Source organism: Nomascus leucogenys, chromosome 3 (genome assembly GCF_006542625.1).
Source record: "Nomascus leucogenys isolate Asia chromosome 3, Asia_NLE_v1, whole genome shotgun sequence".
In the NCBI taxonomy this organism is placed as follows: Eukaryota; Metazoa; Chordata; class Mammalia; order Primates; family Hylobatidae; genus Nomascus; species Nomascus leucogenys.
The window spans coordinates 96,823,688-96,842,278 of NC_044383.1; the positions used below are offsets into that span (position 1 = coordinate 96,823,688).

Here is an 18,591-nt window from a genome sequence, read left to right on the forward strand (position 1 = left end):
CCAATTTCCAAGCTCGTTTGGCTGCCCACAGTTAGTCGGGTGCCTGGCTCTGCTGGGGCAGCTGGTGGGGGAAGCAGGAAGGAGGGGGTGAGGGCTGAGTAATGTTGTTGATTGACTGGAGCTGGAAACACTATTCAGGAGATAATCTAGGATAGAACCACATGATTCTTTAGCCCAGCAGTCCCCAGCCTTTTAGGCACCAGGGGCTGGTTTCGTGGAAGACAATTTTCCCACAGACTGTGGATGGGGAGATGGTTTCAGGATGATTCAAGTGCATTACATTTATTGTGCACGTTATTTTTGTTATTATTATGTTGTAATATATAATGAAAAATTATACAACTCAACATAATGTAGAATTAGTGGGAGCCCTGAGCTTGTTTTCCTGCAACTAGATGGTTTTCTCCCAAAGTAATGGGAGGCAGCGACAGATAATCAGGCATTAGATTCTCATAAAGAGCACGCAAACTAGATCCCTCGTGTGCGCAGTTTACAGTAGGGTTTTCGCTCCTATAAGAATCTAGTGCCTCAGCTGATCTGACAAGAGGCAGAGCTCAGGCATTAATGCAAATGATAGGGAGTGGCTGTAAATGAAGACAAAGCTTCACTTGCTTACTCATGGCTCACTTCCTGCTGTGAGGCCAGTTCCTAACAGGCCACGGACTAGTAGTGGTTTGTGGCCTGGGGATTTGGGATCCCTGGTTTAGCCCACATATTCAAAGAAGGGATTCAATATTTGATGAGTGTCTACTGAGCTCTAGGCATGAGGCACAGTTAACAAGTTTGTTTCCAGGGAGGCAGTGTGATGTGTCAAATTAGTGACAATAATATTTTCAATAATGTATATTTAGCATTAACCATGTTCTAGACACATGTATGAGATCACGTATCACAACCACCCTATGAAGTAGGTACTATTATCACTATCACCATTCTGTATATGAGTAAATTGAGGCTCTAAGACAGTAAGGAAGGGCCCAGGGTCTCTTAAATGGTAAAATCCAGTCTGGATATCTGACATCAAGGCTCAAGCTCTTTTTTTTTTTTTTTTTTTTTTTTTGAGACGGAGTTTGGCTCTGTCGCCCAGGCTGGAGCGCATTGGCTCAATCTCAGCTAACTGCAAGCTCTGCTTCCTGGTTTCACGCCATTCTCCTGCCTCAGCTTCTCGAGTAGCTGGGACTACAGGCGCCCGCCACCAGGCCCGGCTAATTTTTTTGTATTTTTAGTAGAGACGGGGTTTCACCATGTTAGCCAGGATGGTCTCAATCTCCTGACCTCGTGATCCACCTGCCTCGGCCTCCCAAAGTGCTGGGATTACAGGCTTGAGCCACTGCGCCTGGCCAAAGCTCAAGCTCTTAACCAAAGCACAAACTTTTGGTGTCAAGAGACCTGCATTTTTACCTTGAGCAAATCACCTGACTTCTGAGTTGGATTGCCCATCTGAAAACCGAGAATGAACTAAGAATCCCTTGCAAGTTGTCATAGGTCTCTGATAAGTTGAGATATGTACAATTCTTTGTAAGGTGGTCTGAGGGCCGGTGCGGGGGTGGTGGGGAAAAGCAGCTTTTTCTCTGGCTATGCTCAATACTGTCACAGTCACTGAATACAGAACACTTTCTGTGACCAGGTGTGTGGGGGTTGTCTCCCTACACACCAAGCATCCCATTCTGCAGACTTCCTAGCAGACACTTTAGCTGCATGTCGTCTAATGCAATTCAATTCTGACACCAGCTACCTAGAGACAGTGTCAGATCCCACAGGTTGAGGGCTCAGCCCCACAAGACTTACCCTACTTTGGATGCCAATCACAAGCCCCAGGTTGTGGGTTTCTGACTGATGGGCTATAAATCAGGGTCCATACAAGCCCCTTTTCAGGTTCAATTAATAATGGTTCAATTTGCTAGAGTGGCTCCAGAACTCAAAAGAACACTTTGCTTACCTTTACCCATTTATTAATATGGATATTACAAAGGATACAGATGAAGAGCCATGTGGAAGAGAGGGCCAGGGCTAGGCATGTGGGAAGGGGCAAGGAGCTCCCGTGCCCTCTCTGGGGGCACAACCTCCAGGAACCTCCACATATTCAGCCATCTGGAAGCTCCCTAAACACTGTCTTGTGTTTTTCTTTTTTTTTTTTTAATGAAAGCTTTATTATGTAGACATGATGGTTAAAACATTGGCCACTAGTGGCCAACTTAACCTTCAACCCCTTCTCCCTAGAGGTTGGGGATAGGGCTGAAAGTCCCCACTCTCTAATCATGTCTTGTCATTTCCAGATGACCAGCTCCTATCCTGAAGCTTACTACAGGGCTCCAGCCACCAGATATCTCATTAGCATACAAAAGACACTGTTATCACTCTGGAGATTCCAAGGGTTTTAGGAGCTATATGTGAGGAAATGTGAATGAAGACCAAATACATAGCTCCCAGTATCACAGGTGGTATACATATTTTATTGCGCTCCTACTATGAAAATCAATCAACAAACATTTATGGAGCAGTCACTTTGTCCAAGACATACTGCAAGAGCTATAAAAGATTTAAGAACTTCTGAGATGTTTGCTCCCTCAAGAAAGGAAACAAGGCAGAGTAAGACTGTCCTCTAACTAACAGCACATACTGCAGGTGTTGTGAAGGATCAGGAGAGAGAGTACAGTGGACCCAAGTGGCCAGTCCAGGAGCATAAATGGGAAGTGAGGAAAGCCCCGAACAATCAGTGGGATTTTGATGGACAAAGAAGAGAAGGGAGAAAAATTTCTGGAGAGACAAAGCCGCAGAGGCAGGAAGTTCAAAGTGAGCTGAGGAAAGAGTGGGGGGTTCATGGGGAGGTTTGTGCAAGACCAGGGTGTGAAAGTGCTGGAAATCTGGCTAGGATGCAAGACTGTGTTCAAAAAGTAATGGGAGCCACGGAAGAGATCTGAGAAGGCTTTCTCTCCCCCTGCCCAGGTTAGGACTCTATGTTTTCCTGAAAAGCAAGAAGAGGAGGACATACTCAGAAATGAAACCCAGAAAGAAACCTTCTCTGTAGTAGTGCAGAGTCTATACAGATAGGACTAATAAATCATTTTTTTTTTTTAAACGCAGAGCTGTAGCACTATGACTTAAGTGAAGGGTCCTTCAGAAAATGGATGGGAAAACTGATTTAGGTATCATTGAGGGTGATTTCTAAAAGGGACCTCAGGAACCACCTGGGGAGAATCTAGTGTTGTTTTCCAGGTGAGTGGTTGGGGTCTGAAAAGTTGACCTGATCTCCCTGAGACTGCAGGGGAGCTGGGCTTCATCATCTTCCCAACGCTTCTCGGAGACTTTTAAGCTTGGGCTGCAGAGGTCCCCAGGGACTCATCTCTGCAGCACATTTGGGGTCTCTCTAGCCACCCTCCCCTCCTGCTCTGCTCTCCGTGGGTGTTCCTGGCTTGCAGGGTGTTAGCCTTGCTGGTGTGTCCGTGGCCAGTAAATGCAGAACCTAAGCCTGCATTCTTCAGAAGACTATTGAAGATACCAGGCTCAGGGGCCAGGGATTCCCATGTGTACAGCAGTTTGGGGCAGGGAAGTAGGACAGTGCAATCGTCCTCATGGGGTTAATGAGATTATAAGCCAGGCTTTAGGGAGACTTCTAGTTAGACATTGACCAGGGTGGGTTGGTGTACTTTTGACCTGCTCCCCTGAAACTGCTAACTAATCAAGAATCAGGTAGCATGCTGACCACCTGCTCCCCCAACTTGTTCCTACAGATAAAATCTCTGACAGCGGCTCTTTTACCCAAGAATTGCTTAAGATGTTCTTCAGATCCTCAATTCCAGCAGAACGGCTGACACCAACTGGCATGGGTGAGCCCAGAGAGAGGCCAGGAATTAAAAAAAAGTTTACTTAGAGAACAAGCAGTTGCCAGTGAAATGTTGGTGCACTGTAGACTTCAGACATAAAAACAGCAGCCATCACTGACTTCTGGCAAATTCAGGTAAAACAACAAACATCGAAACTTCCAGACATTCTGTTGGGGGAAGTTGCCAAAGACATTGGCTGCCGTAGTCAGCTTTACCATCTTCGATAAGAAAATACTCCTCTTCGGCCGGGCGCGGTGGCTCACGCTTGTAATCCCAGCACTTTGGGAGGCCGAGGCAGGCGGATCACGAGGTCAGGAAATCGAGACCACGGTGAAACCCCGTCTCTACTAAAAAAAAAAAAAAAAAATACAAAAAATTAGCCGGGCGTGGTGGCAGGCGCCTGTAGTCCCAGCTACTCCGAGAGGCTGAGGCAGGAGAATGGCGTGAACCCGGGAGGCGGAGCTTGCAGTGAGCCGAGATTGCGCCACTGCACTCCAGCCTGGGCGACAGAGCGAGACTCCGTCTCAAAAAAAAAAAAAAGAAAAAAGAAAAAGAAAATACTCCTCTTCACCATATACAAGAATTTATTAAGTACCCCCTTGGCCTACACCATTTTGCACTTAGTATGTTTTCATTACATATTTGATAGGAGTGAGAGAAAGGGCACAGGTGGGTCCCTCAGAACAGAGCATTTAATTGAATACATTCAGAGCATATTTTGAATATAAACCTCCCTAACAACATACCTTTTAACAGTGATTCAGGGGACAGATTCAGCTTTTGTGGGGTCTGAAGTTTGTACAGTTTCAAGAGCCCTCTTTAGAGGAAAAAAATTACAAGATCACAAAAGAAAAGAATGCCTGTGACCACTTTGATAACATCTGACAGAGGAGGAATGTGATAGAAGGGAAAACCAAGTGGAAGAAGATGGTGGTCTCAGCTGATTGTAGTGACTAGATCTTACTTTTGCAAAATGTACAAAATTCTGTGAAAGCTTATGTCCAAGTGGACCCATTACTAAGCTCCATCGCAGGAGCCTGTCCAACTGAAGGAGTCTGAAGTTTATGCGTCATTAGCTTCAGTGAGTCTTCCCTGCAGCTATCATGGACCGAAACTAACCACTGGAGCACAAGGGAAACTGCAGAAGTATCTCCAGGTAGCTAAACTGCAGAGTCCACAAGGGAGGACAACGGTGTGTGGTAGGGCACAGTCAGGACAGCGACACATGTGGAGCACTGATAGACGGGGCCCCCATGCCCACTGGCCAAGACCAAGACTGGGCAGGACACCTAATGAGGGTGGAGTCGCATACAGTGAATGGACAAATAGCCTTGTAAAATGTCGGGGCTGTGCAGAGTGGCGTTAAATGGTGTTGATATATTATTTCATTCAATATTCCCATTCCCAGAGGGACATTGTGTGATAATCCTGAATTTCCAAATGAGAAGATGGAGGTAAAGAGAGATTGGTTTGCTTAAGCAGGAATGCTTATAGTCAGGGCTTTTTTATTTCCAGGCTTCCATTGCCTCTCACACTTCGCAGCCTGTCAAAGTCAAGTTAGTGCATTAACCTCAGTGACACAGAACTGAGAAACAAGGTCACCTATCTGAAGTTTACCTACTTGTGTGTGGTTTGTTCTCTGTTCATTGTAATGCTACGGTAAAGTACTCCTTGAAATATTTGCAATCAGAGACAGATCGGACGTGTTATGACTAGGTTCCAACTATTATAGACCATCACCATTTTCCAAGTATAAAATCAGAAGGTTGCACATACTGACAAAGACAGTGGGCAATAAAAATGTAAAGAAATGCCTCAAGATTCATATGTTGAAATCTCAACCCTCAGAATGCAACCATATATGGAGATGAGATCTTCAAATGGTGATTAAGTTAAAATGAGGTCATTGGAGTGGAGCCCTAGTCCAATATGACTGATGGCCTTAAAAGAAGAGGGAAAGATACCAGCCAGCGGTGTGTATACACAAATAGATGACCATGTTAAAAGACAGCAGGAGGGCAACCAGCTGTTAGCCTGAGAAGTGTCAGAGGAAACCAACCGTGCCGGCAGCATGATCTGGAGCTTCCAGCCTTCAGAACTGTGAAGAAATAATTTCTCTTGTTTAAGCCACTCAGTCTGTGGTATTTTGCTATGATCACCTTAGCAAACTAACAGAATATAAAAGTAAAGTCAAGAAAGTGTTGCCAGGCGTGTTGTCTCCCACCTGTGTAATCCCAGCAGTTTAAGAGGCCAAGACTGGTGGATTGCATGAGCTCAGGACTTTGAGACTAGCCTGAGCAACATGGTGAAATCCTGTCAAAAAATACAAATCCTACAAAAAATACAAAAATTAGCTGGACATGATGGCAGGTGCCTGCAGTCCTAGCTATTCGGGAGGTTGAGGTGGGAGGATTGCTTGAGCCCAGGAGGCGGAAGTTGCAGTGAGCCCACTGCATTCCAGCCTGGAGGATAGAGCCAGACATTGTCTCAAAAAAGGAAAGAAAGAAAGTATCAAATGTTAACTAAGAGGAAAAATTTTAACGGCAGGAGAAAAATAGGCTGAGGGAAAAGAAAAAAGAGACAAAATAAGAAATAAGGGAAAGATTCAAGAAATGTCTTCCTCCTTTTTCTCCATAAACTCCTATATATGTTATTTTCTTTTATAAAGGAAGAAAAGTTTTTGGCTTTATTTTTTCTTTGTTAATGGAAAGACCAAGTGAAGAACTAAGCAATTACCCAGGAAACTAAACTCGTATGAATAATCAATAATTGAGGTTAAATCCCTCCTTTTTTTTCCCCTTGGCAATGCTTTTTAAAATCACAACATCTATATAACTGCCTTCTTTTACTTTCTTCTGCAGATAATGCTAATGTTTCACCAATTCAAATGCAGGATATAAGACATACCTAACAGCAAAATTTCCAGAGCAACAAAAAAGATAATGAACTTATGATGAAACCACAGTAAGGAAAAACCCAAAACCTATGGGAAACTGACTATAAATCTGAAATGCATTCTTCCACAGATAAGATGATGACATAATTTGCAGTTGAAGTGTCCAGGATATTAATGTTTTTGAAAGACTATGGTTTTAAGTAGAGTTGGGAAAAAATGTATAGTAAAAAAAAGAGTAAAATCTTCATGTAAATTATTTTTTTAAAGGCAAGAATACTTACAAACATTTTTCCAATGGCAACAAATCCAGATGGTACTTAAAGTCAGTTTCCTGGATGATCTGCCAACTGAAAAAGTTCGCAGTGGGTTAAAAAGTCACAGCCTCTCTGGGCTGTAAAGAAGACTTACAGGGAGAATTTGGTAAATTTGGGAAAAATAAGAATACCAGACTAGAAAGCTCACTCTTGGACCCTGGCAGGTGTGTGTCCCTTATCTGAACCAAATACAAGCACAACTGCACATTCAAGCCTTCTTGGCTCAAGGTTCTGGGAAGCAAGACATCATTTTTGTAGCTCTGATTTTTTATGGTTTAATTGTGAAGGCAAGCATTTTTTGAGAGGGCATTTCTGAATAAGACTTGTTTTCAGAGCTACGATTCTCATAAGAGGGGAAAATAATATCAGAAATAGAATCTGCAAGGAGCTTTGTCAAAAGAAATGCATTCTCACATGCCCCTTCTTTTGGGAAGCCGTGGAGGGGTGGCACTGGCGCGGATAGAAATAGGTGAACTCCGGGAGCCTCAAGCAGGAGAATGGTATGAACCCGGGAGGCAGAGCTTGCAGTGAGCCGAGATCGCGCCACTGCACACCAGCCTGGGCGACAGAGAGAGACTCCATCTCAAAAAAAGAAAAGAAAAGGAAAGAAAAGAAAAGAAATAGGTGAACTCCCTCTGGCATGCATGGTAGGGGGGTGGTGGGGAAAGGTTGAAAATCAACTACATAGAAAAACAAATGTTGAAAAATATTTTGCAGCAATAAGAAAGCAGTTTTTAAAACTGAGAATTTTCTTCTTAGTTTTTATTTCTTTTATAACACATTTGCTTTAAAATCTTCTTACAAAATTTATTAAAAAGACATACAAACAACATATGGGAGATGAGAATAAGATTCCTCTAATACAAAGGCATCAGGGTAAATAATATTTCAGGTGCTAGACAGCACGCATGGCACATTTATTCACCAAGACCAGAATCCCTGGGGGTAATCGCTTCTGTTTTTTCCAGCCCACTATTATTAGTTGTGGGAAGTAATTTGCTTGAATTGCTTTCATTCTCTGCCTCCAGTTTTGCAGCCTCCTCCCAAGTAGTTGCTAGCCGTTTCCCAAGGGTTTCTGGAAGCTTTAGTGTTAACACTCCACTCAGGAGGGCCATAGTCCCAACAAACAACTAGAAGGAATTAAAAATAATGATAAGTGACACATCAAGAAAGGAACGCACCCTTCGGAGAATAGAATTTCCTGACTGTTTTCAGAGGGTAATGGAATTGAATTTGACGTAACAGTTGTCACTGTGATTACTCGGTGAGACCTTTGGTTACTTGTGCTGGACTTCGAGTTCTTTTCCTCATCAACGAGGCTTAATCTCATCATTCACTCATTCATTCCTTCATGACCCACTGTGGAGTGCCTCCTCAATTGCCAGCTACTGCCTGCATTACTACTCCTGAAGGTGCTGTCCTAGGAACTGTGGTCAGAAAGAAAAAAGACCCTTGCTTGCCCCATCTTTCCAGACCCCGGAGTCTGGTGGAGGTGACAAGCAACTGAGCCCTGGGTCAGGACATGCCAAGCAGCGACTGTCTTAGTCAACCCTGTCCCTGCCCCAATAATCAGTACACTATCAGAGTTCAGTAAATGATAGCGAATGAATGAATGAAAACAGGTTTCAATCAACCAGAATCTACGGAATTTGGGGCAAGCTAAACAAAGGCAGTGAAAACAAATTGCTACTTTATGGGGCAGGGATCCATATAATTTCCTATACAGTTCGGTGTGATTTCTTTATTTTCCGGATTTTGACACACAAAAGGCAGCCTTTTAGACTAGCACCAAGGCGTTTGCTTTTAAAAATGCAGGTCACATTAAAAATTAAAGTCTGCATATCTATTATCTGTTTATCGTCATGAAGATGCTGGGTGGTTTTTATTAACAGAGCTAAATCTCTATACAATCCGTAAAAACACAATCTGTCCTTACTTAATTTAAACTCCTTTAGCAAAATATATTTGCTGGAAAGACCCTATAAAAATAAATTAAGGTATGGGTTTTCTGACAAATCTACGCACTTGGTATGTTTATAGCCTCTGAGAATGAGAATCATAAAATACATAGAGCAAGTGTGAAGTGATGCCAGATCACATCCATAACAGACGAGACCTGGGAAGGCAGTTTTTTATTTTGTTTTGCAGAGCACTGATAACCTAATTCTTAGAAATATATGAGTAAGCTTAACCCAGACGCAGTAGCAGAATTTCAAGTGACATTCCAAAGGAATTTTAAAGACGTTTTCTGGTCTCTCAAGACACGGCAAGTATATCCAATGATCTAGAAACCCAAAAGAGCCCTAAGTCAGGGTCTGAAAAACACTGAGTAAGTCTAAAAGCAAAATAGAATCAAATGGAAGATCCAGAACAGAATGGAATTTTTCTTCTTAGCTTGGTAGTAAGACTAGTCAGGCAGGAAACAAATCATACCTCTCCACCTCCTCCTCACTCCTGCTCCCCTGACCAGCTCCCCACAACCCCCCAAGCCCCAAACCAAACTTCGGAATAAGTCCCCCCTTTCCCACCCCTCCCTCATCCTGGCCAGGCGGATCTTTTCACGCTCTCCAGACCCCATCGCCTCTCACCTACTCCTCAGAGATCTCCCTCCATCCATCGTCCAACCTCCTTCTCACATATTTTTGATCTTTTCCTTGTTGCTGGCTATTTTCCCTTGGCAAAAAGAAAAGCTCTCAAAGGGCCAGTCATGGTGGGTCACGACTATAACCCCAGTATTTCGGGAAGCTTGAGGTGGGTGGATCACCTGAGGTCAGGAGTTCGAGACCAGCCTGGCCAACAGGGTGAAACTCTGTCTCTACTAAAATTACAAAATTAGCCAGGCGAGGTGGCACATGCCTGTAATCCTAGCTACTTGGGAGGCTGAGGCACGAGAATTGCTTGAACCCAGGAGGCGGAGGTTGCAGTGAGCCAAGATTGTGCCACCGAACTCCAGCCTGGGCGACAAGAGTGAAACTCCGTCTCAAAAAAAAAAAGTTCTCAAAGGCTGGGTGCAGTGGCTTACATTTGTAATCCCAGCACTTTGGGAGGCTGGCGGATCACGTGAGGTCAGGAGTTCGAGACCAGCCTGGGCAATATGGTGAAACTCTCTATGAAAAATATAAAAATTAGCAGGGTGTGGTGGCACATGCCTGTGGTCCCAGCTACTTGGGAGGCTGAAGTGGGAGAATCGCTTGAGCCCAGGAGGCAGAGGTTGCATTGAGCCAAGATTCCACCACTGCACTCCAACCTCAGTGACAGAGTGAGACCCAGTCTCAAAAAAAAAAAAAAAAAAAAAGAAAAGAAAAAAAAAGAAAGAAAGAAAAAGAAATGTTCTTGACCCTTTTATAATCTCCATACCCACATTGCCTGGGTACTTGCCACCTGCTACCTGTGTGGCTTTGGGCAAGTTTCTTAACCTCTGCTCCTCAGAGTCCTTTTCTGTAAAATGGATGAAAGGATAGTATCTGTTGCAAACAACTGCTGAGAGGATGAAATTAAATATTACGCAAAAGGCACTTAGAACAGTGCCTGGCTGCAGTAAGTAGCCAATACCTGTAAGCTCTCATTACTGCATATATATATATATATATATATTCTTAGCTTGGTAGTAAGAGCAGTCAGGCAGTCGGGTTCAAGCAATTCTCCTGCCTCAGCCTCCCGAGTAGCTGGGACTACAGGCACGCACCACCATGCCCGGCTGATATTTGTATTTTTAGTAGAGATGGGGTGTCGCCATATTGGCCAGGCTGGTCCTGAACCCCTGGCCTCCTAAAGTGTGGGATTACAAGTGTGAGCCACCACGTCTGCCCTACTGCTATTATATATTGAAAAACAAGATGTTTCTTAATGTTCCATCATTACTGCTGTTGTATCTCTTAAATCACTCTACCTGGCATTTCCCCACTCCAGCCCTTCTCTTCAGGGCTGGTGATGGTTTGCTCTCCTGCCCTTCCCACTAGACTGGACGTCTGTCAAGACAGGCTATTTCTTTCATCTGCTCCTTAGCACCTAGCAGGGTGGCTAGTTGAAAACCAACACTCAGTCAACGATTGCCAAATGAGTTAATGAGCACACAAAAAGCTAATTACGTGTCCTTTTATAGATTACTAGAAAATAATGGCTAATAATAAAAGCATCAGAACGAGTGATTTTTCATGTGCCTGTTTTCAAAAGAGAAAATATAAACATCTTCCAGATCAGAGTTTTCATTTCTCAAAATGAAAACACTGGCTCCCCAGGCAGTTTGACATCCATAAACAAGTTTAATGGGAAATTTGATTATTTTTTTTGACTCATTACAAACAATAGGTAATACTCCTTAGATCCAAAGGAAGCACATTCACAGACTACTTCCACAAATATACACCACACCCTGTGGCCAGAGCCTGTCTTAGAGAAGGGACGGGCCACTCATGGCCAGGCTGGACAAGGAGCTGACTGCTCTGTGCTCGCTTTTGTACAGATTGTTTGTTGGACCTTGTGTAAAAGGCAAGAGAGCATGGTATTTGGGTTCAAATCCCAGCTGTCACCTTTAAGGTGTGTGACCCTGGGCTAATAATTACTTTCTGTCCATCAGTCTCCTCATCTGTAAAATGGAGAGAACAACAGTATCTGCATTATATGAAGACTAATTTTTGTAAAGCATTTTCAGAAAGAGCTTGTTTAGGCAGGGCATGGTAGTTTATGCCTGTAATCCCAGCACTTTGGGAGGCCGAGATGGGCAGATCACCTGAGGTCAGGAGTTCCAGACCAGCTTGGCCAACATAGTGAAACCCTGTCTCTACTAAAAAATATTTAGAAAATTAGCCAGCCTGGGTGGCACAAGCCTGTAGTCCCAGCTTCTTGGGAGGCTGAAGCAGGAGAATCGCTTGAACCTGGGAGGTGGAGGTTGCAGTGAGCCGGGATCAGACCACTGCACTCCCGCCTGGTCAACAGAGTAAGACTCTGTCTCAGAAGAATAATAAAAATAAAAGGAGCTTGTTTAAATATCTGTTAAATAAAATTAGAGATCCCTTCTGAGTCCGTAGTCCTTAGTTGAGCCTTACAGATATCCATTAAAAATATATTTATTTGGTTTTATTTCTGGTAATTACCTTTTATAAATTTATCTATTTTATATTTGCATGTTTCAACTTCTTATTTTAATAAACACTTTTTCATTTTATCTTTTTTGAAAAAAAAATAAGGAAAACAAGTGCTAGCAGAAAGGAGATTCTTCTAGAAAAGTTCCTGACCTAAAAAGGGTGGTAGACTCCCCCAAAACACCTCCCACACAGCCCATATGGTTTCTTAACCTCAGAGTCAGCCTGAGAAAGTGGCTGGGATCTAACACCCCAATGGCACATCCAAGCGCTTTACTGAGCGCCTGCCCCGGGGACGCGGGAGACACTCATGCCAAGCCAGCGATTCCCGAAGAGCTGTATGTGTACCTGCTGTGTGTACAAGGCAACTCCGGGGGATACCAAGCATTGTTTTATTATTTGTGAGATTATGTTAGTGTCTTTTAGAAAAACACATAATTAGTATAACACCCATGACCTCACTGATATTGTTTAGGACAGAGCTAATTTCCAAAAGTCAATCTATTTGATTTAAAATAGTAGGTGAATGACAGCATGGATGGCACATAAGCTGAGGGAAACTCTTGGCTAGGCCCAGCTGTGGGGATGCAAAATGTCCTGCTCTGCAAAGCACAACAGCCTGACTGGGGCGACGAAGGCACACACGCAAATCATAAAGCCACACTGCGACAGCAACTGAAAGAGGCACCCGCTAAATGCTGTACAGACATGCTTGAGAAAAAGGAGAGGCGGGGTCACTAGATCTGGCTGGCCTCCTGGAAAGCGGCTACCTGGAAGGCTACTTAACAGATACATGAGAGGAGCGCTGTCTTTGGAGGAGCCATTTGGGCAGTGGCATGGAAGGGGAGGAGGTGGGGTGAGGACAGGGAGGAGAGGGGAAGGCTTGCAGTGGGGCTGAGTGTGGAGAAGAGGGGAAGCTGCATGAGGAACAGAACAGGGGAGGTGGGCAGGGGGTCAATCGGGAAAGGCCCTGGATATCAGCTGAGTTTGGACTTTTATTCTGAAGCTGACAGGGGCACTGCGTCATGGCCATGGTGCCTTCTGTGCTACCCAGACAAGGTGTGGGATGAAGCGCAAGGAGAAGACTGGGAGGCACTGGAGCCAGGCATGCAGGGGTGGTTTTGAAGGAGAATGTGAGGATTTGGTGATGAAAGAACAGTATGAATAAGAAGCCGATGCCACAGTGTCATGCTTGAGGCCACTGACCTATCCTTAACCAAAAGTGGGAGACAGGTGTCACCGGCCAGTTCTACTTGGGAGACATTGAGTTTGTGGTGAGACATCCAGGGAGAATGTCCATGAGGCTGGAGGAAACCCGCGCCTGCAGCCGGGTGGAGAGGTGATGCATGCAGGGGGCGGGGAGGAGGCCGGGAGGGAATCCTGCAGCCTGAGTCTAAGGGGCAATCAGAAAAGAGAAAGGAGGCACTGGAGGGGAGGGAGAGGGAGGGGCTGTTGGCCAGCAAGTCACACCTGCCCTCCCCACATCCCACATCTTCTTCCTGAGCAGAAGAGTCCACTAAAGCCAGGTGCAGCGGTGCTCACGTACCTTCCCGGCCTCTCAGCCCCTAGCTGAGGATCTGCAAACTAAGCGTCCCTGCTCTCACTCTTTGAAGCCAGGCAAATGGCTCACACTGCTGGAGCCCCTCAGGTTCGGGTCAACTGAGAACGATGGGTTCCTAACGCTCTCCATTAGGCACCACAGAATCTTTTCGGAGCAGGCAGCCCCCAGAATTCGCCTTGTCCAGCAGGCACTCAGTGGGAACACAGAGGCAAAGCCGGGCCAGGGGGTGGGGGCAGATGCCCTGAGGAGGACGGAGACCGGAGCTCTCCCTTCCCCAGGCCTGGCTTCCAGGGAAGGGTGAGGACACGCCCTTTTGTGGCAGGCAGAGTTGTAATGAACAGCTCAGCGGTGGTGTAAGGCCACCAATGGCCAATCGCACAGCAGCCACCACCCTACTCACCGATTGGCGAGCTGTTGGTAATGGGGTTGTTTCTACAAACCCCATTAGGAAATGATGTACTGGCTTTCAATAAATAACAATAGAGAAGTCGCTAATAGACAATTAGAAACTGCCTCCGTGCCCCCTTGGGAAGGGTCTGCAAACTGAAGCACACCTGTGGTATGAAGATCCAAACGCTGCTGAGGTCCACGGAGAACGGCGCCAGGATGCTGGCCAGGCGACACACCATGCTGCCGCTTCCCACAGCCAGTGACCTGGAAACAGAGGAGAGAGGCCGAGACAAGTAAGGCACAAGTGACCCAGGGATTGAGGGACCTGCTTCCTGCAGCTCCTTTCCCACCCTCCTCAACGAAGATAAGGGCTGTCATGCAGCGCATTACAACGTTTCCGTCAACCGCGGCGGCCCCGCGAGATTGTAATAGTACATTTTTACTTCCCTTGTTCTATCTTTCAATATGTTTAGATACACAAATACTTACCATTGTGTTACGACTGCCTGCAGTATTCAGTGCAGTAACATGCTGTGGAAGGTCACAGCCGAGGAGGAATAAGCTGTGCCACACAGCCTGGATGTGTAGTAGGCTGGGCTATCTAGGTTTGTGTAAGTTCACTCTATGATGTTCTGACAACCACAAAATCACCAAAGGATGCATTTCCCAGAACGTGTGCCCATCATTAAGCAACACATGACCGTAAAAAAAAATGTAAGCTTGAAAATAATTTTACTTAAATTTTTCAAGAATCACAATACCTACATTGTGTGAAACAGTGGGGTATAGAAGCACGCATATAATTCAAGACAAAAAAAGGTAGGATTGTGGAGGTAAGCCATTCTTCATCTGCTGTGCAGGTGAGGCCCTTATGTGTATTGATCCAGCCTACCATTAAGAATAATAAGGTCTTCTAGAGCAGGAATTTGTTTCAGGTAGGGAGTGGGAATTTGAGAGAACAAAGTATCTGTATACCTGTGGACTATTCTATTTCAACTTTTTAGAGTCAAGGAATATCTTAATGTGCTTTTCTTTAAAGGTTACTTAGAGAAAATGTACAGAATGTTAGTAAGGAAAGACTGTCCTTTTATGTGTGTAAGTACCTCTATAAATTAATGGTGCCTCATCTTTTCTGGGTCACACACATTTATAGTGAACTGATAAAAAGTATGGCATTCTTCTGAGAAAGAAATCGTACATAAGTAAAGTTTTGCATGCAGTGTTAGGGTGTTTAGGGAGCTCAAAGAGTAGGTTAAAGATTTCCTGTATTAAATATTTACATATTGGATTTTTTTGAGGTCATGTACCTGTGGTTGTAAACCAACAACCAAGCCAACAAAGAAAAGATCTTAAAAAATACTATAATATTCATAATTGCAATGCACATTGACATTATTTGATTGGATTGTCACTTTCTTAGCGTATAACATACATTCACTCAGCACATGTGTGTCAAGAGTCTAACATGTGCCAGGCACTGCATGGATCTGGTCCAATCTGAATTCTGAACTGGGAAAATCTGAAGCTTTTCCTGGCTGAGCAGAAATCCATCTGAGAGGCCAGAAGGGTCCCACAGGACATGCCAAAGATATTCTCCCTGATGTAGAGTGGCTTCTTCCCTGGGCCAGCCACAAGGGAGCCAAAGCCGCAACATAAGTTGGCAATTACGCAACTTCACTCTCTATTGCATTCAACTAGTCTCCATCATTGTCAGCCTGTAAGTGCTAGAATGTAATCTGTTATTCTGCCTGTCTGCTACTGTACATCTGCACAGGGCTGCCACTTTCACAATATGATCTGAGAAGAGTCCACGAAGCCCTTACCCCAAAATACCTTCTTCCCCTCTGCTACTAAAGCTCTACTGCTAGCAACTCATCCCTCGCTAATGTTGAGCCCTGTCTCCCATAAAAATTCTCATGTATTTCACTGGGTGACAGAAAGGGCCAAAAGATGTGGGTCTGAGTTCTCATGGGTCACTGACTAGCCAGGTGCCTTTGGCCATGATCCTAATTTTGTGTGAATTCCAGTTCCACAACCTGTAAAATGGACAGAAGATGTATTTATTATTAGACTGCAAGAGTGGTCTAATAATAGCACTCTGGGTGACCTAGAGGGGAAGTATGGAGGAAGAAGAAAAACTCCACTCTCAGACAACTGTGCTAATAGACAATTACGCAGGGAGTTATTCCGCTGCTATTCTATACCCCTGGTCACATATTAGTCTGATAAACTTTTTTCTTAGATATATGTGTGTACATACTCTATCTATCCATTCTTCCATCCATCCATCCATCCATCCATCCATCCATCCGTCCGTCCATCCATCTGTCCATCCATCTAGATATCCATTAATCTATCTACAGCCAACACAAGTGTACTTACCCATCCTGGTCCACAGGGCTGCCTGCCCTAGCATTTCAGCAGGCAGGTGTGTGGGCATGGAAAATTCCTAGGGAAGGATTTATGCTATCTCTTGACTAATGGATTGTCTAGGTCCTACATCCTTCCTGTTTGTGGAGACAAGGAGGAGGCATCTCTGGGCTGGTGTTATATGGACTTATCTCTACAGAAAGTCACTTGCCTTTCACACTTGAAACCCATGACAAATAATATACTCCTAAAAGGGATGAATCCACTAGCTAAGCAGTTAGATTTTTTAAAAAGTTTCCTGTGACAAACCTTAATATCTTGTTTATTTGTTGCCATTAAGATTGGGTCTTTAATAGGCTAAGAAATTATCCAAGCTCACTAACAAATTTTTTCCCTTAGAAAATGAAAACTTCTATTGATAAAGCAGGTGTTAGGAAAATGCCACTTGGAGGATTTAAGGGAGGACTGCAGATAGGAAACTATTACGGAATTTCACAGGGGGAGATCTGTGGGACAAGCGTCTCTTGGCAGCAGTGTGACCCTAATCACTATTTACACTTTAGAATACAGGATCATTTTGCAAAAAAAAAAGAGTCAAAAACTCTGATGCGCCAGGTGCAGTGGCTCACACCTGTAATCCTAGAGCTTTGGGAGGCCAAGGAGGGTGGATCACTTGAGGTCAGGAGTTCAAGACCAGCCTGGCCAACATGGTGAAACCCTGTCTCTACTAAAAATAGAAAAATTAGCAGGGCATGGTGGTGCACACCTGTAATCCCAGCTACTCAGGAGGCTGAGGCAGGAGAATCGCTTGAACCTGGGAGGTAGAGGTTGCAGTAAGCCAAGATCACACCATTGCACTCCAGCCTGGGAAACAGAGTGAGACTCTGTCTCAAAAAAAAAAAAAAATCCAATGGAGAGTCAGAGAAAGGATCCCTTCCCTTTATAGCTGAGGTCCCAGCTGTGTGTCTTGCACCAGGTACTTGATCTCCCTGGTCTCAGCTGTCTTATCTGGACATGAGGGCTGCAACAAGAACTGTGGTTTACAAAGGATGCACTGTTAAGGCCTGGAAGTTCTGCTGCAGCCCCCTGGAGCAAGAATGCAGGAGCACTGGGGGGATTCCAGGTACTCAACAGAGCTTCCACAAAGGACCTCTGTCCTCTTCACCACATAAAGAGTTTCCAAGTAAAATGTGTTTGGAAAAGCTTTTTAAAAGCTTGAAAGTCCCTGAGGTTCCCAGATCAGTGGGAATCACATCAGACATTCCCAAAGAGGTGGGGGTGGCAACGAAGAGTCACCTACAGCTTGTTAAAAATCCTGAGTCTCGGCTGGGCGCGGTGGCTCATGCCTGTAATCCCAACACTTTGGGAGGCCAAGGCTGGCAGATCACGAGGTCAGGAGTTCAAGACCAGCCTGACCAACATGGTGAAACCCCATCTCTACTAAAAATACAAAAATTAGCCAGGTGTAGTGGCGTGCACGTGTAATCCCAGCTACTCCAGAGGCTGAGGCAAGAGAATTGCTTGAATCCGGGAGGCGGAGCTTGCAGTGAGCTGAGATCACACCACTGCACTCCAGCCTAGGCGACAGAATGAGACTCCATCTCGAAAAAAGAAAAAAAAATCCCCAGTGTCATTCTTGGATTGATCCAGCAGGTCTGATGTAAGGACCCAAGACTGGTATTTTTTATGAAATGCCTCAATGACTCTGATGAGCTGCCAGCTTTGAGAACCTCCAGATGAGGTAATCTCAGGGAGCCAATGATTACTGATGTTATGGGCTGAGTTGTGCCTCCCAAAGTTCAAATGTTGAAGATTCAACCCCTGGTACTTTATGATGCAATGGTATTTGTAGATAAGTTCTTTAAAGAGGTGATTAAGTTAAAATGAGGCTGTTAGGGTGGGGCCCTATCCAATATGGCCGGTGTCTTATACGAAGAGGGAGGGACATCAGCGGTGCACACAGAGTTAAGACCCCTTGAGGACGTAGCAAGAGGCGCCACCTGAAGACCATGGAGAGAGGCCCCAGGAGAATCTAAACCTGCCGACACCTTGTTCTTGGACTTCCAGCCTCCAGTACTGTGAGAAAATAAAGTTTTACTGTTTAAGCCACCCAGCCTGTGGTATATTGTTACAGCAGCCCATGCAGACTAACACA

The 18,591-nt window shown here is 44.8% G+C and overlaps 1 protein-coding gene across 2 annotated transcripts in view; it reads right to left on the reverse strand.

Annotated features, from left to right (window-relative positions):
- Positions 1-7,787: 7,787 nt before the first annotated feature.
- Positions 7,788-18,591, reverse strand: part of SLC22A16 (solute carrier family 22 member 16) — a 51,631-nt gene continuing 40,827 nt past the window's right edge. Inside the window, exons 7-8 of one of the 2 annotated variants that reach the window (XM_003255564.3) lie at positions 14,231-14,330; positions 7,788-8,164 (exon numbers count right to left, since the gene is read on the reverse strand). In XM_003255564.3, coding sequence (XP_003255612.1) covers positions 7,952-8,164; positions 14,231-14,330 — 313 coding nt within the window. In that variant the 3' untranslated portion in view covers positions 7,788-7,951. The remainder of the gene's footprint in view (positions 8,165-14,230; positions 14,331-18,591) is intronic. The other variant, XM_012505967.2, reaches the window with a different exon arrangement.